The following is a 19022-nucleotide window of genomic DNA, read 5'->3' on the forward strand; positions in this document are numbered from 1 at the left end:
TCCACATTGCTCTCCTCAGTCCCCTGTGAGTGCTGCATCTATGGACTCTTGTAGTTTCAACACAGTTGATGCTTAAAACAAAACAAGATCCCCCTGAACTCTCCTCTGTCACCTGCTTGATCCAGACGTACTGGTCTGTCCACACGTTTTTGCCTCATGATTTGTCTGGGATTAGAGGTGAGACACCAGGTGTCACACCTGCGCAGGAGGAAGCAGCACAAGCTCCTGTCTGCCCACTGCTATGCAGGCTTTGTTCTGTCTGGCTTTCTGTGCCGATTAACAAGCCTTTGTAAAATTCTAATTTTTGTATCCCAGAGAGTGTGTTAACTCTAATTCCTTCATAAGCACGAACACTTGGTGATTAGAAGTTAGGTTTCATAGCTAATTAAATAGCAAACAACAAGGCAGAGCTTTTAGCAAAAACAGGTCACTTAAATTGCCTGTGCTCTCCTTTATTGGGTGTTCTTTTTCACTGGAGGAGGATCTTCCCCATGTTTCCACCTAAATAAAAGAACTGAGTGCAGGTATAGATTGATGAGTGGTTTATATAGCATTTTGTTATTAACTTGAGTGCATATTGCACAACAGTATTTAAAATATGGCTTATTGCTGTTGGAGTTGTCCCAGGCATGTGAACTCCTGACAGTTCTGAGTAGCTAAAATTCAGTTTAAAGCTTTGGTCTGCGTATTCTCCCCATCGCTAAGCCTGAAGGCTTTGAGGAGCCCAGCTGAATTCTTGGAAGGTATGGCTGTTGTTTGGGGTTTCTGCTGCTTAACTTCCAGCTGCGTGTGCTGGGTGGATCTGTCCAGAATGTGAAATGAGAGCACCTGCAAATCCTGATTGTGTCTGGCGCTTTTTTGTTCTCCTCGACCTCTCCTGACTCTACGGACTTCTCTGAGCTGCTTGGGGAAGAAATATGACAGCCATAAAACTGAAGCTCAGGGAGATATCAGGGAGACAGCAACTAAGTTTTGAATTGCACTGTTGTTCCTCAGTGCAGTCTCATAGCACAGGACAGCACTCAGCATTCACTGGACCTCAGAGGCCATGGTAGGAGAATATCAAAGAGGAAACGTCACTAGAAATTCAGTTTCCCAACTAGGGTCAGGTGAGGAATTTCTTGGATATTATGGGTTTGTAGCAAGTCATGGCATTTAGCTGTCAGTGCTCTTATTGGATTTGTTTAGATAGATAGGATTTCATCGTTCCCTCATGCATTTGCTGCCTTTCCTGGGTCTTGTGGGGGCTTTTTGCAGTGTTAGTGTCTCTGTAGGTGCTATTAGCTGTGTAATTAAAGTGATCTTGTGCTGTGCTTTTTTGCTGTGGCATAATCGTCAGCATGATTGTCAAAACTGTTTAATTTGAAACTGTGATTCAAAGATGAAAAAACCCTCTAGCTGCTTTGAGCGAAACCAAGGGAGATCTGAGGAAAGTGCCTTGTTAGATAGTTGTGTGGCATGCTCAGTGATTTGTATGAAAATGTTCGTGGTTGGGTATCACCCCTTTACAGGAAGATGGTAGAAGGCAACTATTTTGTGCTGGGGACCCAGGTTAAGCAAACTGGTAAGTACCTTTCACCCCCTCTTAACCCTGTTTCCTCCCTTCTCTATTTTACCAGTTTATTTTCTTGCCAAAAGGTAATACAGAGGTTTTTCCTTGCTTGACAGCTGATCAGGATTTATAGCTGTGGCTTATCCAAACAACCTGTTAAAATGTTATGGAGTGTTTCAAAAATAACAGTTGTCATAATTTAAACGAAGAACAAATAAACATTCATTGTCATGTTCTACTCAGTGTACACAAAACTGTGTGCACACATCAGCTGAGATTGGAGGGACAAATATTAGCCTGAGATTTCTTTCTCTCTGAAAGGGGCTGTCTAAATATTCTGTTTTAATAATACAGAGGCATTAGAGCTCCACAGACTGCACCAATTTACTTGGCCTTTATACATAGAACAGCATCATATCCCTCCTTGCAATAAAAGAAAGTAGTGCAGATTTACTATTCACCATATATAAGACTTGTTAGATTTTATTCCTTGACCTTAAAGGCAGATTGTGCAAGTAGAAATTGGACAGAACAGCACAGTACATACCAGCTCTCTCACATCACTGCCAAAAAACAGCAGATGTGTATGCATAAAACCGACAGGTGAAGATTATTGTGTTTGTTAGGCCTCTTGCCTTTGATTTCAACTGACTTCTATGAGTTACGGTATGGGAGGAAAGAAACACTGTGATATGTTGGGCACCTTGTAATGTTAATGCCACTGACCGCTAAAATCATGAGCTGTAGAGAAAGAAAAATGGGGGAAGCCAAATCTTAGTAATGTGTTTAGCATCAGGTTAGGGACATTACAAATAATGTTCTAGAGAGCTTTTGTCTTAAGGTTTAAAGATAATCCAAAGGTTTAGAATTGACACAAGTAGACAAAACCGAGTAGTTACTTCAATTGCAAGAGGTGGGTATCTGTTCTCATCATGGAGAAACTACAGAGGCTTTTGCTTCTGGAGTGAATGTGCCTCATAGGAACACAGGTAAAATTAAAGTATGTAAAAAAAAAAAAAAAAAAGAAAAAAAAAAAAAAAAGAAAAAGTTGTGTTAGATGAGCAGAGGAATTTCATTTAGAACAGGTGAATCCTGCATGACCCAGTGGGTCATCCCATGGGCATGGGATAGGGCAAATAAGCTGAAGTCCTTCAAAACTAAAGAGTATTTGAAAATTGCTCCAAAGGCAAGCTTAAAAGTGCAGTTCTGTAGGCAAATAATCAATGAAGTGCATAGAGATCAGCTGCTGATTTTGGTATTGTCACAGAGCTGTCTCTTACCTCCAGCTGCTGTTGCTGTTTGCTAGCAGGCAGGAGTTAATAGGCTGAATTTAGGTTGGGGGGAAAAACCCAACAACTGCAAATTCTGCTGTTTGCTCGTTCACTTGAAAGGCTTGTATATTTTTGTTTCATATACTCACTACAGGGGAGGTTTTTTCCCAGGAGCTCATGTCAGTCACTTCCTTGGCTCATTGGTTTAACGTGTGCTTGGGCTGATCTTTTTGCTCTTGAATATGTGTATTATTAATGTGTATTCTGAGGACTTGTATTTGCTTTTGACTTTGAGGCAAAGAACTGTCTGAACATCTTTAAAACGCAGTTAAATGTCTTCTAAGTAATGCTGTTTAGGTCTGTCAGGGTTAAAGTTTTTTGAGTTGTTTCAGCTCACTCTAGTAGTTCCTGTTTCCTATTTCCTATTCCAAAATAACTCCTTGGCATGCATATTCTCTCCATCTCTTGTTAGCTCTCGCTGTGTATTGATTCTTGTAAATATTTCCAAAACGCAGTCTGTGTACTGTGGAGCAAACTGAAATGTGAGAGAATTGTAGTGATGCTTTTCAAGGAGTGAACAAAACTGCACTCCTAATTCTGTAAAATATTTGGGACAGAGGAAACTGCTTCCCTAGAGAGCCACTCATGGGAGGAGCACTCTCACCAACTCTTTGTGGTATGCTTATTTACTGTTCCACTTTTGTGTGTGTGTTTCCCCCTCCCTCTTTTCCCACCATACCTAATGTAAGTTATCACCTACTTCTGCCTCTTGCACACTGAGCCTACAGAGCCCTCCTGTTTTGCTCAGCTCTGCTTATAAGCTGGCCATGTCTTCCTGCAGACCTTTGCCTCCTTGTCCAAGGCTCAGCTGCTTGTGTCCTGTTGCAGGCTGTGGTTTCCTCAAGCCCAGTGTAGGAGCTGGAAGGATAGGGAAAAGGGAACTGTGTGATGCAGTGGGAATGTCAAGTAAGGTACTCAGAAGAGAAAGAAGGACGACCCAACGTTGTTGTGCTTGGAGCAGGCAATTCTGGTTTTGAAAGTGGTGTGGGAAGGTGCTAAGACATAAGGGTGCTGGGAAAGAGGACAGTAAATACAGGATAGTAATGCAAGGAAAACAAAATAAACATGATGCATAATAGGCATATGAACAAACTTACTTTCTTGTTCACATGGTGCAGATAAGTGTCACTTAATTGTGTGCTCTTTTCTGGCTTACTTCTGTCTTTTCGCTGTCTTGAGAGGTGTTTCTCCACTCCCTTTAGAGCCTTCCAGATGGTCTGCTCTTAAGGACACGGCAGCAGACCTGCAGTGCTTCTTCATTATAAATTATGGGCAGCAGGGCCATTGATAACTGCCCACAGCTATAACATACGTTGCAGTAGGTGCTCTTAAATTGGTGCACAATAAACCCATCCCTCTTCTGTGTGTGTCGTACATTGTATTTTGGGAGAAACAGTGAAAGCTGAGATACTGTTAGAACTTGTTGCTGAATTATGGGATACCAATGTCCAAGTGGCATATTCCCTTGGATTTCATCAGATATAACAAATCCTAGATGTGGGACATCATTTGAAATGATGAGTTGGTTTTTAGGGTCTGCCAATTGAGGATTAAAAAGTTAATCTTTCCTGCAGCTGTTGGAGCTGTCTTGCATTCCTCTGAGTGGGATTCAGGTATTTTGGTATTTCCTCTTGTGTGATTCTTGTTGCTCTTTGTTTACCTCCCAGCACATCAGTATGTGTCTGTCCTTTTTGCGCTTGTGCTTGCATTATTGTCATCCCATCTGTGTTCACCCAGTCTGCATCAGCAGTGCTTGAAAGGGGATTCCTCATCCCCTGCTGCGACAGCAGCAAGCTGCAGCTACACTTCATGCACCCTGCCTTTGAGAGCAGAGCCTTGTTTGCTGTGTTTGCCCATCCAGCGATGGCAAACATGTATGTCTCAACAGAATGAATCTTGAGCATACCTGTCTTATTAAAGGAATTGCTTTCTTGGCTCTGGAGGAGGCAGAGTAGCAATCTACTTAATGCATGTTGTAGGCTATACTCCAGAAACAAGCAGTGCCATTGTTTCCTGTTGAAATGGTCCTGCTTGTAAAGAGCAGAACTTTCCCTTGGGAGCACCTCAGTGTTTCTCATGCTGTGATTATGGCTTGCTTTTCTGCTAGGCTGTAATGCTAGTGGGTTACAGTTGCTTATAGGGGGGGTGGCCTTACACTGCAATCATCAAAACTCGCTAGAGGGATGAAGTCCCAGGTGAACATGCTGTTCCTTGGCCTTACCTTGCCAGTACACGTTTATGTTGCTGCTTCCTCCTTTTGCTTTTGCATGTATCCGTTCCTGTTGGTGTTCCCTGAGGGCAAGTGGTGCCATAAAATGTGAGGTTACTAGTGTGCTGCTAGTGCAGAAATATCCTCTTCTTTGCAAGAAATAGGATGTTTCTCTTGACAGTGTACTTTCAGGCCGAAGTTCCTGGAAACATTCAAATCCTCTGGAGGGCAGTTGTTTTGATCAAAGGAGAGCCATTTCCTAGAGTTCTTGAAATTAGTCCTTCTTCTCCTTGCCTTCCCCTTAAACTTGGTACCCTTCTGATGTCATTTTTTTGTGTCATGATTACTCTTCAAAACAATTATTTTAACTTCTTTCTGACTTGCATTTACTCTTGATTGGATGGGGTGGAATTGCAAATATCCAGTTTGTATCTGGATAGTTTATGTGGGAAGATTTATCTGAATTTCCAACATCTGTAAAGGTTCTCCTTTAGTAGGCAGTAGGGACTTCATGGGTGCTGCACTCTTGGTAGACTTCCTAAATTAAGTTTGAGAAGATTGTTGCTGTTGGGATGTTCTTCAGAGCTCACTCAGAGGGATGGCTGGTACTCACGCAGTGGAAATACAGATTAGAAGGCAGTACTTTGAATATCACCATTTGTCCCTGATCTGACTTTGAATAGAGAGAGACTGCTGGTGGTTGGCTCCTGGTGTGATCCCCAGCCTCGCTGCTTTTCCCTAGGCACGTATGTGTTTCCTGCTGCTGTTCTGTCTCCATTTAAATGTTATAAAGTTGTACGACTTGGTTCCTTAGAGTTCATGTTGTCTGCCAAAAGGTGCTTGTCCGAATGTAATCTGGTTTATTAGTAGACTAGACAGAGCCCGCATAATGGTGCTCCCACAGCTCCGCTCAGGACCGCGGTGTCCCCGAAGCGACCTTTTGAGAGCGGATCCAGCGGCAGGGCTCGCCTGCTCCTTGGCTCCTGGGTGAGGATGTTATTTAGGTAAACCCATACATCCTTCCACTATTTTTCTCTCAAAGCATGGCTGCTACTGTCAGTCTTTTTACTGACCCTTAACAAAGGAAGAAATATTCCTGGAGATATTTATTAAAGGACTAAGGCTCCAAATGCTTGTCTGCATTCTGCTCCTGAACACCTATATTATTTAAATCAGGGACTTTGCCAGGCGGCAGAAAAGCAGAAGCAGTGAAACAACTTACGTGGTGACAGTGCCATCCATCAGAAGTGTTAGGTGAATCGGTAACTGGCATTAAATCTGTCACTTTTTTTTTTTTTCCCACAAATCACATTTTCTGTGAAGCCCCATACTAAACCTAAAGCTGTATATTTGCACTGTCGTGATAGTTTTCTCTACTGATGCCCTTCTGCTGAGGAGGAGCAAAGTGTTTTTGCAGAGCACATTCATTTTGCCTGGACAACAGCACATTTAGAAAGGCTTGCAATGTGTTTGTAGCCTCTAATCCAAGAGACGAGAGCGAGCTGTCTCTGCTCAGAGGATCTCTAATTGGATTTCTGCATCTATTTAAATTAGGTTATCATCCACTTGGCAGATTTCCTGCTTTTTCCACCAGGGTGAAGTCCATCTCTGCAGCAGCTATCTGTGACTTTCTTCTCCAGGGCATCTGAATGCAGTTCTCTCTGTAAGTGTTCATTTATCACTGTGAAGCCATGCAGACCTCAAAATATGCTAATAAACTTTGGGAAACTGTTTTAGCTGCCATTTAGCTGCAGTCCTCATACCTGCCTCCAGTCAGCTTGCTGCTTGGAGCTGCCAGGAGTGGAAATGTATGTGGATAATCGTTTGATTGATGGAGAAACTCTTGCCCTGAAAGTAGGAGGTTCTTTTCAAGATACATTGCTGTGACCTTCAAGACATTTTGTCTGGATCTCCATGGCTCAGTCTTGCAAACTGAACCCTGCTGGAGGAGTTTGGGTGTTGCTGCATCCCTTGGCGTTGCAGCATATGGGTACATATGTTTTCTCTGCTATTTCTGTTGGTGTGAAAAGTCTCTAGCGTAGTTACACTGGATGTGAGCACCAAAACTGAGAGATGTGTGAGAACACCACTCCTCTAAAGACCATGTTGTTTAGCCAAGTGTGTAGTATGTAGTTTGTTCCATTCCTGCTTTGACATTCACTTACTATGCGTGTTCACCTCTGGTAAGCTGCCCGAAGTTTCGCTGCTTCCTTCATCTAATAAAGTGGCTGTTTGATCCTGTTGGGTGGTATTGGTAATGACTTCTCAAAATGAAGCTCATGTGGGAGTTGTTCAGAGGTGTCAGGCATCTCAGAAGCAGGCACATTGTGTTGGGAGGAGATGATTTTCTTGCTGACAGTGCCAAACATTTCCAGTATCTAAAGCTGGGTTTTTGTAGGATGGAAAATAGTAGACTAGAAGAGGGTGGTGAAGATCTGTGGGGTGAGATATATTTAAATACAGAAGTTAACAAAAAAAACTTCCCCAAAGAACCTTGCATACAGCATTTTCATCGTAACAATAGTTTTCAATAAGGGAAATTCAAGGAGAAATTAACATTCTTTTCCTTAAATTATTTTTGGACATGACTTGCAGGACAAGGGGAAATGGTTTGAAGTTGAGGGAGGGAAGATTTAGGTTGAATGTCAGGGGGAAGTTCTTCACTGCGAGAGTGATGAGCTGCTGGAACAGCTGCCCAGAGGGGTTCTGGATGCCCCGTCCATCCCTGGAGGTGTTCAAGGCCAGGTTGGATGGGGCCCTGGGCAGTCTAGGCTGCTATGAAATGTGGAGGTTGGTGGCCCTGCATGTGGCAGGGAGTTGGAGCTTCGTGATCCTTGAGGTCCCTTCCAACCCTGGTCATGCTGTGATTCTGTGATTTTGCTTCTTAGACGTTGAATATCAGAATATGATATAATGAGCAACAGTGTAAATGAATGGCACATTTTATTGATATATTTAGAAGTGCTAAGTGGAGCTCTCTCATCAACACGTTCTCCACAAAGCTCCTCTATTTTGCAACTACAGGTCGTATTTACATACAAGCAAAATGGAAGCATGAGGTTTATTTTCCTTTTTTAAAGGCTTAGATCAGGGCACGGTTGCTTTCCCTGTTGCCTCTCTAAACAAAATGTCAGTTTGAATTGTTTTTAGTGTACTCTTCCAAAGAACATGTTCTTCCATCCAGCTAAGCAGTAATGGCCTTGGCTCAGGATGCTTCAGATCCCTCCCAGAAATGTTCTCTTGTGACCTGAAGCAGCACTGCTGCTGTCTGTGGTGGGAAAGGCAAGCGCTGTCATGAACATCAGCAAGCATTGTAAAGGCTCCATGTTACTCCGCCCTGAACTTGGGTCCTGCTGTTTTTCCAGTTAATGGGACAGGAATAGCTCTCCTGAGTTATATTTACGTTTCCCTTTAAGAAACGTTTAAAGCGATTTTCCTCCGTAGCCAAAACAAACAGAGTTATCAGCTATTAACAGTGTTGCAGTTGAGCAGGACTGAGACTTTACCAGAAGGTCTTTTCGGTCCTGTTCTGCTGCCACACAGTGTGCGAGTCTTAAAAGAGGATCCATTTATCCTTCTGCAGGCTGCATTTTTAAAGCCAGCCAGCCAGCATTTCTATTGCATTGCTATCATGCAAGAAGTACCCGCTGCCAGCCTGCAGTGCCAGATGTCCCAGGGCACTGCAGGTGCAGACCTCCACCTTTCTGTAATTGACTTGTCCGAAATAATTCTCCTCACAACATAAACGCTTTCATTTCAAAACCACCTTTCCCGAGGGCAGAGCTGAAGTTGGTGGTTGAGGGATTGAAAAGTCATCCCTGAAAGTTGTGCTTGCTGCCTCTGTCTTCTGCGGGAGCTGAAGAGACGCCCACACTAGGTAGCAGCACAGGGAAGAGATGTCAGCTGCGTTGTTGACAGTCGTTTCGATATCACGGAAGGCTTTCTGATTTCCAGGCTCTTGTTCTTAAACCGCTGTGTGTGTGACTGGCTGTGCGGCGGTATTCGTAAACAGAAGATGAAGTATCTGGATGAATAGGTGGCTGTGTGGGATGTGCAGCCTGCTTGTAGATTGGATAATAACACAGTAAGCAACAGCAATTGTACAGCAAGGCTTTTGTGCCAGACATTGCTGGTTTTTGGAGGATGTGGGCTTTTTTGTGCTCAAGGGGCATCTCTAAAACGTCTTATTCAATGGACTTAACTTGGCTGCTCTTAGTGATGCTGTCCTTGAGGCTTACACATTGATCTCTGCCAGAGGTTTTCTTGCTTTTGTTTGCTGAAGAGGAGGATGTTGAGGTCCCATTCCAGAGCAGCGTGTGAGCACAGGGGCTTAGAAACAGTGAAGTACTGTGTGAACATGGGTTTTGAGCATTCCTAAACCTATGGAGGTGTGCAGTCTTTGCACACAAGTTAGTTCAGGAGAGTTTTGTTTGATACTTTTTGCAGTGCGTTTCTATTCGGCTGAGTAGTTTCTGGGAAGCTGGAGCAGGCCTAATACTTAGCTGTGTGCTCCTTTTGGAAAGATCTTTTCTTTTTTTTTTTTTTTTTTTTTTTTGTAATCCCCAGCCACATTTTATGGAAGTAAACACTTCTAAACATTTCTCTGTGTGGATTTCAAACAAGCAATTGTTGTTCATCTATTGCATTTAATTTGATCTACATTTTTGCAGCAGCAAAGAAACAGAACGAGAATGATGCTGTTGCAGTGCTGTTGAGCCAGGTCTGCCTATTAGTGAACGCTAAGTCCTCACCTTGCACAGAGCTGCATTCTTACTCATTCTTACTGCTGCAAGGTTCAGCCCTGGCAGTGAGGTCCAGTTTAAAATGGTTTTGGTACGCAGCTGTGGCATTGTACATATGAACACTCTGTCATTCAGATCTGCTTCCAGATGCTCGTTGTTGGCGTTGTCTAATGGATATTCTGTACTACTTTTGTTTTTCTTGACCATCCTTTGCTCTCTATTTAAATTTAAGTCTTGTGCTAACTCCCCTGCAAACTAATGCTGTGCCTGTCTAGTGCAGGTCAAGGAGGGCTCTCTGATCCTGCAATCTTCCTGGATGTATGCTGCAGTAGTCTTTTCATTTTCCCTTACATTCTTCCTTTCCTTACACTCAGCAAGCAGTTTTCTGATGTTGAAATAAGATCTTTTGGGACAAAGATTAGCTTTTTGTTCTGAGATTGATCGTACATGCCCAAAGGTACCTATGTAAGATGACGCATGTGGATTTTGGCTGTGAGTTAAGTGACTGAGGTGACTATTAATTTTGCACTTTGTAAAAAATGAATTATGGACAGAGAAACGATAGGCTGTACTGTGGGGTTTGGTATATCACTGTGTGCGTTGCTATCCACCGAAGCCTTAGCTTTTCTTTTTGTCTAGGGCTGCACAACACTTCAGGTTGTATCTTTTGCTTTCATGTGTTAGTTTGTGTTGCCAACAGGTATTAGCAGCAGGGCTTTGAGCACAGATTTTGCGTTTTATGACCACTGCAATAAAGCGAACTGTTAACACTGGCCTTTTCCAGCACCTGTGCAGGGTCCCTTTGTGCCAGGACAGAAACTGCAGATGAATTTTTCCCAGGCGTTTTGCTCTGAGGTTGAAATGCTGGGGAGCTGTCTCTGAAGGACTGGAGCAGCCCCTGCTCGGGGCTGGGCAGTTTGCAAAGTAATGCACTTCTGTATGCTGTTCTTCTGAGGGGCACTCGCAGCCTGGCACAAATGTTTTCATGGATGAAACGCATTTTAGCAAACTTCTTACGGTGCTTTTTGCATGACTTCTGCAAATTAGGATGCAATTAGCTTGTTCCTACTGATGCCTTATTAGTTAGCGTGATGGGCTTAAACTCATTTGGGTACGGATGTATCACAGATGATTATGCCCTTTTTATTTTTTAATTTTCCATTGCTTTTGATCATTATTTTTTCAGAAAACACTGCTGCAGATTTCTGCTTCTGGAAAGTAAAGATGATGGCTTCACTCTCTGCCCTGTACAGCCCCCTGCATTAGGACTGTTCAGTCGGGCCCTAAGTAGATACTCCTGGAACAAGGTCACTCAGAAGTTCCATTATAAATACTGTGTGTTTATTTTGTTTGCAGGTTGCTTCTATTAGAAACTTTAATTAAAAAATGCAGCCTAAATACTCTTCAACAGTAAGAGATATTCAAACAGCTGTATCTTGTTTAAGCCACTTGCAGGTGTTTTTGACCCTTTTAAATACCTTTTCTTGTATCAACAGGTAGATTTGTGTGTTAACACTTCTGCAGTGGATGTAGTTTTCAAATAGTAATGGAGATGATTAAGGAATGGTGTGGTTCACAAAAGCACTGGTTCCGGGTTAATTGGGAATTATGAGCTAATTTATATGCTTTGAGTTTCACATCGCATAAAAATAAATAGAGAAGAAGAAAAATCTATTTACCTGGAGCTTCATCTGTGAATTACATTGAAATAAAGCTGTGTAATAAAATAACGTGGAAATTGCTGAAGGCCCTGTATGCACAAGTATGCAGGAATGGTAATCTACATTGCATGAATAATCTTTTAAATTATTAGACTGACGAATACTCTCTTGCAGGGAACAATAGGGTAAATCTTATTGTAGCTATGACAGTGTATTTTTAGTATCAACTAATTTTCAAATACGTCAAGCTAAGCTTCGCTGTTTTTTTTTTATTTTTTTGAGGTGGATGGAATATTTCTAGATGAAAAGGTCTGTGGCTTACTAGCTACAGAGTGTGGTTTGTTTTGATGCTAATATGCTCAAAACATGCTGTTTGGATCACAAGATGCTTGTTCGCTTCACAGGCACTGCTCTGGGGCTGCTGGAGGTGCTTTTTTCTTGCTCTGGACTAGCTGTATTTGAAGTCTCATTTTAACTAACTATCCTTAAATAGTAACATCTATTTTAGCCATATTCAAGTGTGATAGAGCTATTGCCCAGAATGCTCAGTATTTAGTTTTAAGATGCTTAGATGTTGAGAGATGGAACTGCTGTTGATGTTCTGTGCTTTCCCTTCTAATGCTAGCACTCTTCTGCTGTTAAAAGCATTTGAATGACTCAGTGGTTCTCTGACCTTCAGTTTCTCCAGTATTTACGCTCTGAAAGTAATGCCTTCTATTTTATTCTGTTGGCTCCGGTGTCAGAGGTGGATGTTGGTGGTATAGCAGTAGAGGCTGAACCTTCCCACCAATATCCCATTCCATACTGTTGCCATGGGACAGATGGCAGCAGAGGGGCAATCTGACAGAATGGTGTATGACATGGGAGTGCATGTGAAGCAAAGGCGTGTCACTGAATTCTTCCATGTGTAAGACGTGGCACCCATTGATGCCATGCACCTTGGGAACAGCAAGGTGCCATGTTCTGAATGGCCATGCACAGTTGTCACACCATGAAATGAGGGGTGCCTCAATCAGCCTGTTCATGTGAATGGATGGATTACAACCACGGAACTGTGTAAAAGCTGAATATCAGCCTCAAGGAATTGGAAACCATGGTGGCAGTGTTGGAATATCACAAAGCTTGCAGCATGTGGGTCCCAGAAATGCTCACACAGAAACAGAAGGAACACCGTATGCAAGTTTGTCAGAACCTATTGAACCAATAGGAGGCTGAAGATGGCAGTTGCCTGGATGGCATTGTTAGCAATGACAAGATGTAGTGTCATCACTATGAGCCAGAGTCAGAATGGCAGTTCACAGAGTGGTGATGTGAATTCTCTATCAAAGGAAAAGTTCAAGACACAGCCCTCGATGGCCAAAGTGATATACATTGTCTTTTGGTATAGGAAAGGGATGATCCTCCTGGATTTCCTAGAACTCAGAAGAGTTTTGACCTCTACATCACAGTGCTGGTGAAGCTGAAGGCTCAAAATTCCAGAGTCTCACCAGAGAAGAAGACAACCTTTCTCCTGCAGTGTGATAATGCCAGATCTCATACCAGTTTGAAGACCGTGCAACGCATTGTTAATCTTGGCTGAACTGTCGTACCACATCCACCACATTGTCTGGATTTGTCACTTTGTAACTTCCATCTGTTTGGAAAAGATGGGCTGTGTAGACAACATTTTCTTAGCAACAACTGTGCCATCATAACAGTGTGAAATAGCAGGCCGCCTCCGTTGGTGCAGATTTTTATGAGCACAGCATGAGGGCTCTTGTTCATTACTGGTGAAAATGCACAGCTAATGGTGGTGATTATGTTGAGAAATAGTGTTCTGTAGCTGAGAATTTGCTCTCTCAAAGAGTGTTATTTGTATCTTTGTATACAAAGCTCTTTGTATCTGTTGTAGTTTCCATGGAAATAAATAGGCATTACTTTTGGAGCAACCTATGTATGTTGAAGAGAAAAGGCTCTAGATGCCATGAATTTGTTGGTTAGAGCTACTCTGAGGCTTTACTCAGAATACTGTTAAGCTCACAAATTCCAAACCTTTGTTCATCTTGCATATATTTTGCTGCTTCTCCCCAGAATGGATTTGTAGCAGATTTTCTTAGCTCTTCTGCTGCCCCTTTGCTACTATTTAGACCAGGCTTCCCAGATCCTTTCCAAATCCTTTGTTGTCCTTCCTTCCTACAAGAACAGCATTGCTTCTTTCTGTGGGCCCTGAATTAACAGGGAGGTCCAACATACCCATGTCTGAATTCCTTGCATCTCTTGTGGCTGTTTTTCTAAGCACCCCTCATGAAAGGCTGACTTTATTTTATTGGGGAGAATGTCATTTTAAGCCTTGTAATGGAACAAATGGCTGGAATTGGAATGCTGGCTGGTATGACTACCGTGAAAGCTTTTATTATGCTTTCTTTTTCAGCATGCTGTTTGAGTAATGCTAGCAATTAGTGTCTTTGTTATGAGGTTTATGGGGACCTGTGGGGGTGGCTGAGACCAAAAGAGCCATCAAGGCACAGCGTAGAAAGTCTGCTCTTGCTGTACTATGTGGAACAAATAAGGAAAGCGAGTTATCTGCCTTATAACCAACCTTAAAATTATCAACTTCTAGCTACTGAAAGCAATGAAAGAACAACACAGATGTAGTTTACTTCCTGGTGGTTTTTATTTGCTTGTACAAGGAATTAAATTGATAGCATGTGAAGCATCTTGACTAAATTTGTCAAGAACAAGGTTTCTGGAGCAGTCCGTTCTTTCTTGCAGACAATGCTTGAAGTCCAGTCTACTTTGCATCCAGTGCTTCAGTAGGTCAGTGCCAATGGCCTCTCATGTTGAAGTAGAGCATTTCAGAGAAGTGGGTGCTTTTGGGGACTCCAGCTTTGTCCTGGACTTAGATGTAGCATCCTCACTTGTTCCTTTCCATGAGATGCTCTAGGAGGTCTTGCAAAATGTCGTAACGTGGTGGGCACAGTCAGATTGGAGGCTTCACCTGTGTTGTCAGAAACAACCACTTCCTTTCCAAACCTTGCACAGTTTAGAACTCCAGACTGTTAAATCAATTGCATGCCAAGCCAAAATTGAGTGTCTCATTTTGTGAGTTCTAATAAAACTTTTGAATTTTCCTGTTAGTTGTCAAAGCAATGAATTGGTGATGTTTAACAGTGGTGCCTCCTCTGCTGGAATTCATGGTGTTTGGAATTTGATTAATACTCAGGGAATCACTGCAGTATCACAGACTCTTGTATTCTCCAGTTTGTGTGATTTAATAGGAGTATGATTAAACTATGCAGTAAATCCTTGGACTTCTTGTTTGTATTTCCTTTCACTTTTGTATATGGAAGATATTTTGGGTAGCTCTGTTATTCTTCAGTGTTATTACTGATGTAGCTAAAAAGGGATCTTGTAATTGCATGAGATCTATTTTCATTACAAAACTGTATCTAAAATTATTTACAAAAATCATTGCAAGTTAATTTTTTTTTTCATCATCTCTGATTCTATCACATTTTTAGGGAAAAAAAATCTGGATTTTTTTTTTTGTCCCAAAGAAATAGTCAGTGAGGCACTGTGTGATTGTCCCAAACTTCATGTGTTGTTATTGAGCTCAGTGGATGGATGTTTGGCTAAACAGTGCTTTTTTTGTTTTGTTTTGTTTTTTTATCCTGCAGGTCCAAGGAGCTAATAAAGGAAGCTATCCTTGACAATGACTTCATGAAGAATCTGGAGCTGTCTCAGATCCAGGAGATTGTGGATTGTATGTATCCTGTGGAGTATGGCAAAGACAGCTGCATCATCAAGGAGGGAGATGTGGGTTCCCTGGTGTATGTCATGGAAGGTATGGTTTCAAAAGCCTTTTTCCTTTATTTTCCAACATACATGGAGATGAAAACCTCATTTCATGGGAAAAATCATTTTGAAGAAAGAGACTAAAGACGTTTTCTAAATATGGTTGTTGAATAATTTGTGCAGACTACTTTTGCTTGGAAAATTCCATGCTGGAATTGTGTGCCTCCCTATATAAAGAAGGAGGGTTAAAGCTCTTAACCCAGCACTGAGATCTATCGGAATAAGCCACCACTAAATATAGTTCTTGGGCTTTGAGGCAATACCTATGCTTTGCTGTATCAGTGATTGGCTTAACAGAAATGGTGGTGTTACAGAAATGGAAAGTGTTTGTAAAAGGAGGAGACTGGTAATAGTTTGCTACCTTATAGACTGTTGTGAGAATGAGCTTTTGCATGTTAATAAAGTGCATGGACATCTCTGCAGAAGCAATGTGTTTCATAATGGAAAATGGTAGTTTTCTGCCCTCTGCACAAAATGAGTGTAGCATCTGCAGTTTAGCATGTCTGATTTGTCACAGTATGTGTTGTGGCAGGGTTTTATCTTCTCAGTGAGATGTGAGTGCGGCAGTGGATGTTCTGTTTTTGGGAGCCGTCAGGTTTCTGAGAGTCTCATAGCTGGATGGGTGTTGTCAGCACTCTGCTTTTCCAGAATGTCAGCTATTTGCATTTTGTGTCTTATTCTTTCCACGTTCATTAGCTTGGCATGTTGAATTGGGCATATTTAATGTTTCATCTGTAGGAGTTACTAGGCTCGATCAAACCTGATGTCCACCTACTGCAGTGTCTACCTATCTCTTTGGCTAGTGTCTAACAGCGAGTTCTGAGGTAAATCTTGCTGTTTTAATTGAGTTAAGGCAGCAAACGAGTTCCCAGCTTGATTTGATACAGTACACATAGACAAATACTTACAAAATCTCTTGGTACCCTTTAGGAAGAAGTAGACCTGTGAGCATTTTGTCCAGATAATATCCAAGGAGAACAAAGGTTTCCTGCTTGTCTCTGTCTTTTGAGCAAATATGAGAAAATTCCAGATTATGTATAACTTGTGTGTTTCTTTGTATTTACACATGCACAAATTAATTTCTTAAATTGTCCTTTAAACAAAAATATTTTCAAGGCAGTAAGCCATCCTTTAAACATGGTTTCCTGCCAAACTCTTAATGCTGTATAGTTGCAAATATTCTTCACTAGTTTCCCAAAACAGCTTTAAGGTTCTGCCCTTTTAAGGTTAAATCCTTTCTTATGGCACATATTTAAGTCCTCCAGCTTTTAATATTTACATATTTTCCACCTTCAAATGGCATTTTGCATTATGAAGTAGTTAGTGGGGGATTCCAAAGCAAATATATGCCCACCCCAGCATTGCATGGAAAGGTGTAGGTTTTTCAGTCTCGCATTTTGAGTACAGAAACCATTCTATTGAGGTGCAGGTTTAGTCTTAGACCAGTAACAAACTGTTTTAAAGCAATGCTTTTTTTTTTTTCTTTCTTTTTTTTTTTTTTTTTTTTTTTTTAGTAAAATAGTGAAGTTTTCATATCACACAGCTGTGTTTGGTTCCCAAACACCATCATGTTACCATCATGTTGGGAGGTGTATTTCTGCTGTGTGACTGGCTTTGCATGATGTGTTCCATCCAAACCTCGTAAGAGCAAGGTGCACTTATCTCCTGTGCAGTGCTGTTGCATCCTTTGGAGAGGAATTCTGGTGGATTTGTGGGCAGACCTCTTCCCCCTGTTGTTTGAAGCAGTGAGCATGACTTGCAACACAGTTGGCCTGTATTTGGTGTACCTGATGTTGCCTTTTTTTACTGTGGCTTTCCTGAATTTACAAGGTGTTCCTAATTATTGCTCCAAACTCTATCCCTTGACTCTCATCTTCTAAAACAACTGTATGTGAAAGCCGACCTCATGGCTTTTGGGCTCTTCAGCTTATTCCTGCTCTTCTGGAAGGTCTCTGTGTGTGAGGGCAGGGTTGGCTCACCCCCAGTGTTTGGTTGGTCTTGTGATTTAATTTAAGATTATTTAGATAGCTATATAAATATGTATAATGCTTTAGAAACAAAATTATGTAGAGTTTATAGTCTGTGTTTAGAAGTAATGCAATGAGTGATGATGAAGTAATGGAAATGAGAGATGATGTTATCAAATGTCTTGGTTTATGGTTGTTACTGTGGGCTCATTTGCTCCTTTTGGCTTATCGCTGTATCCTTTCAGCTATTCAAACAAACAAAAAGCCTACAACCAGTCATCTATAAACTTTATTCTTCATAGAGTTCTTCTGAAAAAAAAAAATCCTATCTCGATGAATATTAGAGAGTGATTTTTTTATTTTCTCAAAAAGTGCATAAGCATTGCAAATGTTTTGATGTATTCCTCTTTCCTTCCTTGCTTGTGATGAATATGAATACGAATTAGTCATGTTGAGTGTTTGATAACCAATACTATCATGCAGATTTCTAATTTATGATTCAGCATTTAGATAGAGCCTCTTACCAGAAGTCTGGGTTATGTATGGATGATGTTTCCTTAGACTAATTATAAATAAAGATTTAAGTGAGATGGATTTGAAAACATCCATCACTTTCATTGTTGCTTTCTGCATTTGCTGATCAATGTGAAGCAGCAGTAGTCTCCATTTGAAATTTTCACTTATCTTCATAAACCTTATTAGACCTGTTGTCTCTATGATAATTATGATCTCTGAATATTTGAGTTCTTTATTCTGGATGTTAAGATGCTTACTAACGTGACACTTGCTGTGCTTGGTGAACCTTAGAAGGCTGAATAATGATGAGCCCCAAACTCTTCCTTCTTTACTATGGCTTGATTGTGCTTTCTGAAAGTAATTCTGGCATTGGTATATTTCTAGGGTGAAAATGGCCGTTGTAGCTCAGTGAAAAGTCAGGAAAGTCTTGACTGTTTTTCCATTGTGTCTTTGATCCGGTCAGAAAGATAGTTAACTACTGCCCAATACCAAGTTTGGGTGAGCTGTTATTTTTTATTCATGTGTGTGCCCACACTGGCAGGTTTGATTCTTTCCACTCTGGTTTTGTGCTCTCATGCATGCGATGAGTGAGTAAAAACTGTGTTCTCTGTCTTATTATTTTTTACCTTCCGTCAGAATTCCTGCCCTCCTTGTGTTTCTTTTTATTTTCAGGAGTGCTTGTACAAGCTGATTGTACTCCAGAGATGACAAGTTGTTTAATAGAGTGAAGCTTGAAAAAAGCAAGGAGAAAGTCTTCCATATAGTTCCGTATATCAAAATTCAAAGCTGAGTAGGGAGAAGTGAAACACAGTATTGGAAGGTGGGAGGATACTGGAAACTAGGAGAGTTGTGCTTGTTAGAGAGCCCTCCAAGGTTGCACTCCCTTGGGACAGCCTTGCTGCATGGAGGCACACAGAGTCCAGCTCACGAAAGGCCAAGGATCCCCATTTCTCCTGCAGAACCCAAAAAGTTGTCTTGTAACTAAGTTTGAAGGTGAAAATTAGTTGTGATATAAGCAAGTATTTATTAGGGGCTGAGATTCTTGGAGAAAGGAACTCTGACCACATACAGTAAAAACATGCCTTCGGGCTGTTGAAGCTGGGACTGAAAAGAGGGATGAGTGATCCTTGGCTTATGCATATGAACTAGCGTCTGCTGGCACTCTGACTGCAAGTCAAGCAATTTTGAGGATAAAATAAACTTGCCAAAA

At 41.5% G+C, this 19022-nt stretch overlaps 1 protein-coding gene across 2 annotated transcripts in view; it reads left to right on the plus strand.

Annotated features, from left to right (window-relative positions):
• The window catches only part of PRKG1 (protein kinase cGMP-dependent 1), a gene marked incomplete at both ends in the record, with an annotated part of 385856 nt that overhangs the window by 36810 nt on the left and 330024 nt on the right, over nt 1–19022 (plus strand). For both annotated transcript variants that reach the window (XM_079535711.1, XM_079535712.1), the window contains one exon: nt 15152–15318. In XM_079535711.1, coding sequence (XP_079391837.1) covers nt 15152–15318 — 167 coding nt within the window. The remainder of the gene's footprint in view (nt 1–15151; nt 15319–19022) is intronic.

The sequence above is a fragment of the Tetrao urogallus genome, assembly GCF_951394365.1.
Source record: "Tetrao urogallus genome assembly, chromosome: 5".
Classification (NCBI taxonomy): Eukaryota; Metazoa; Chordata; class Aves; order Galliformes; family Phasianidae; genus Tetrao; species Tetrao urogallus.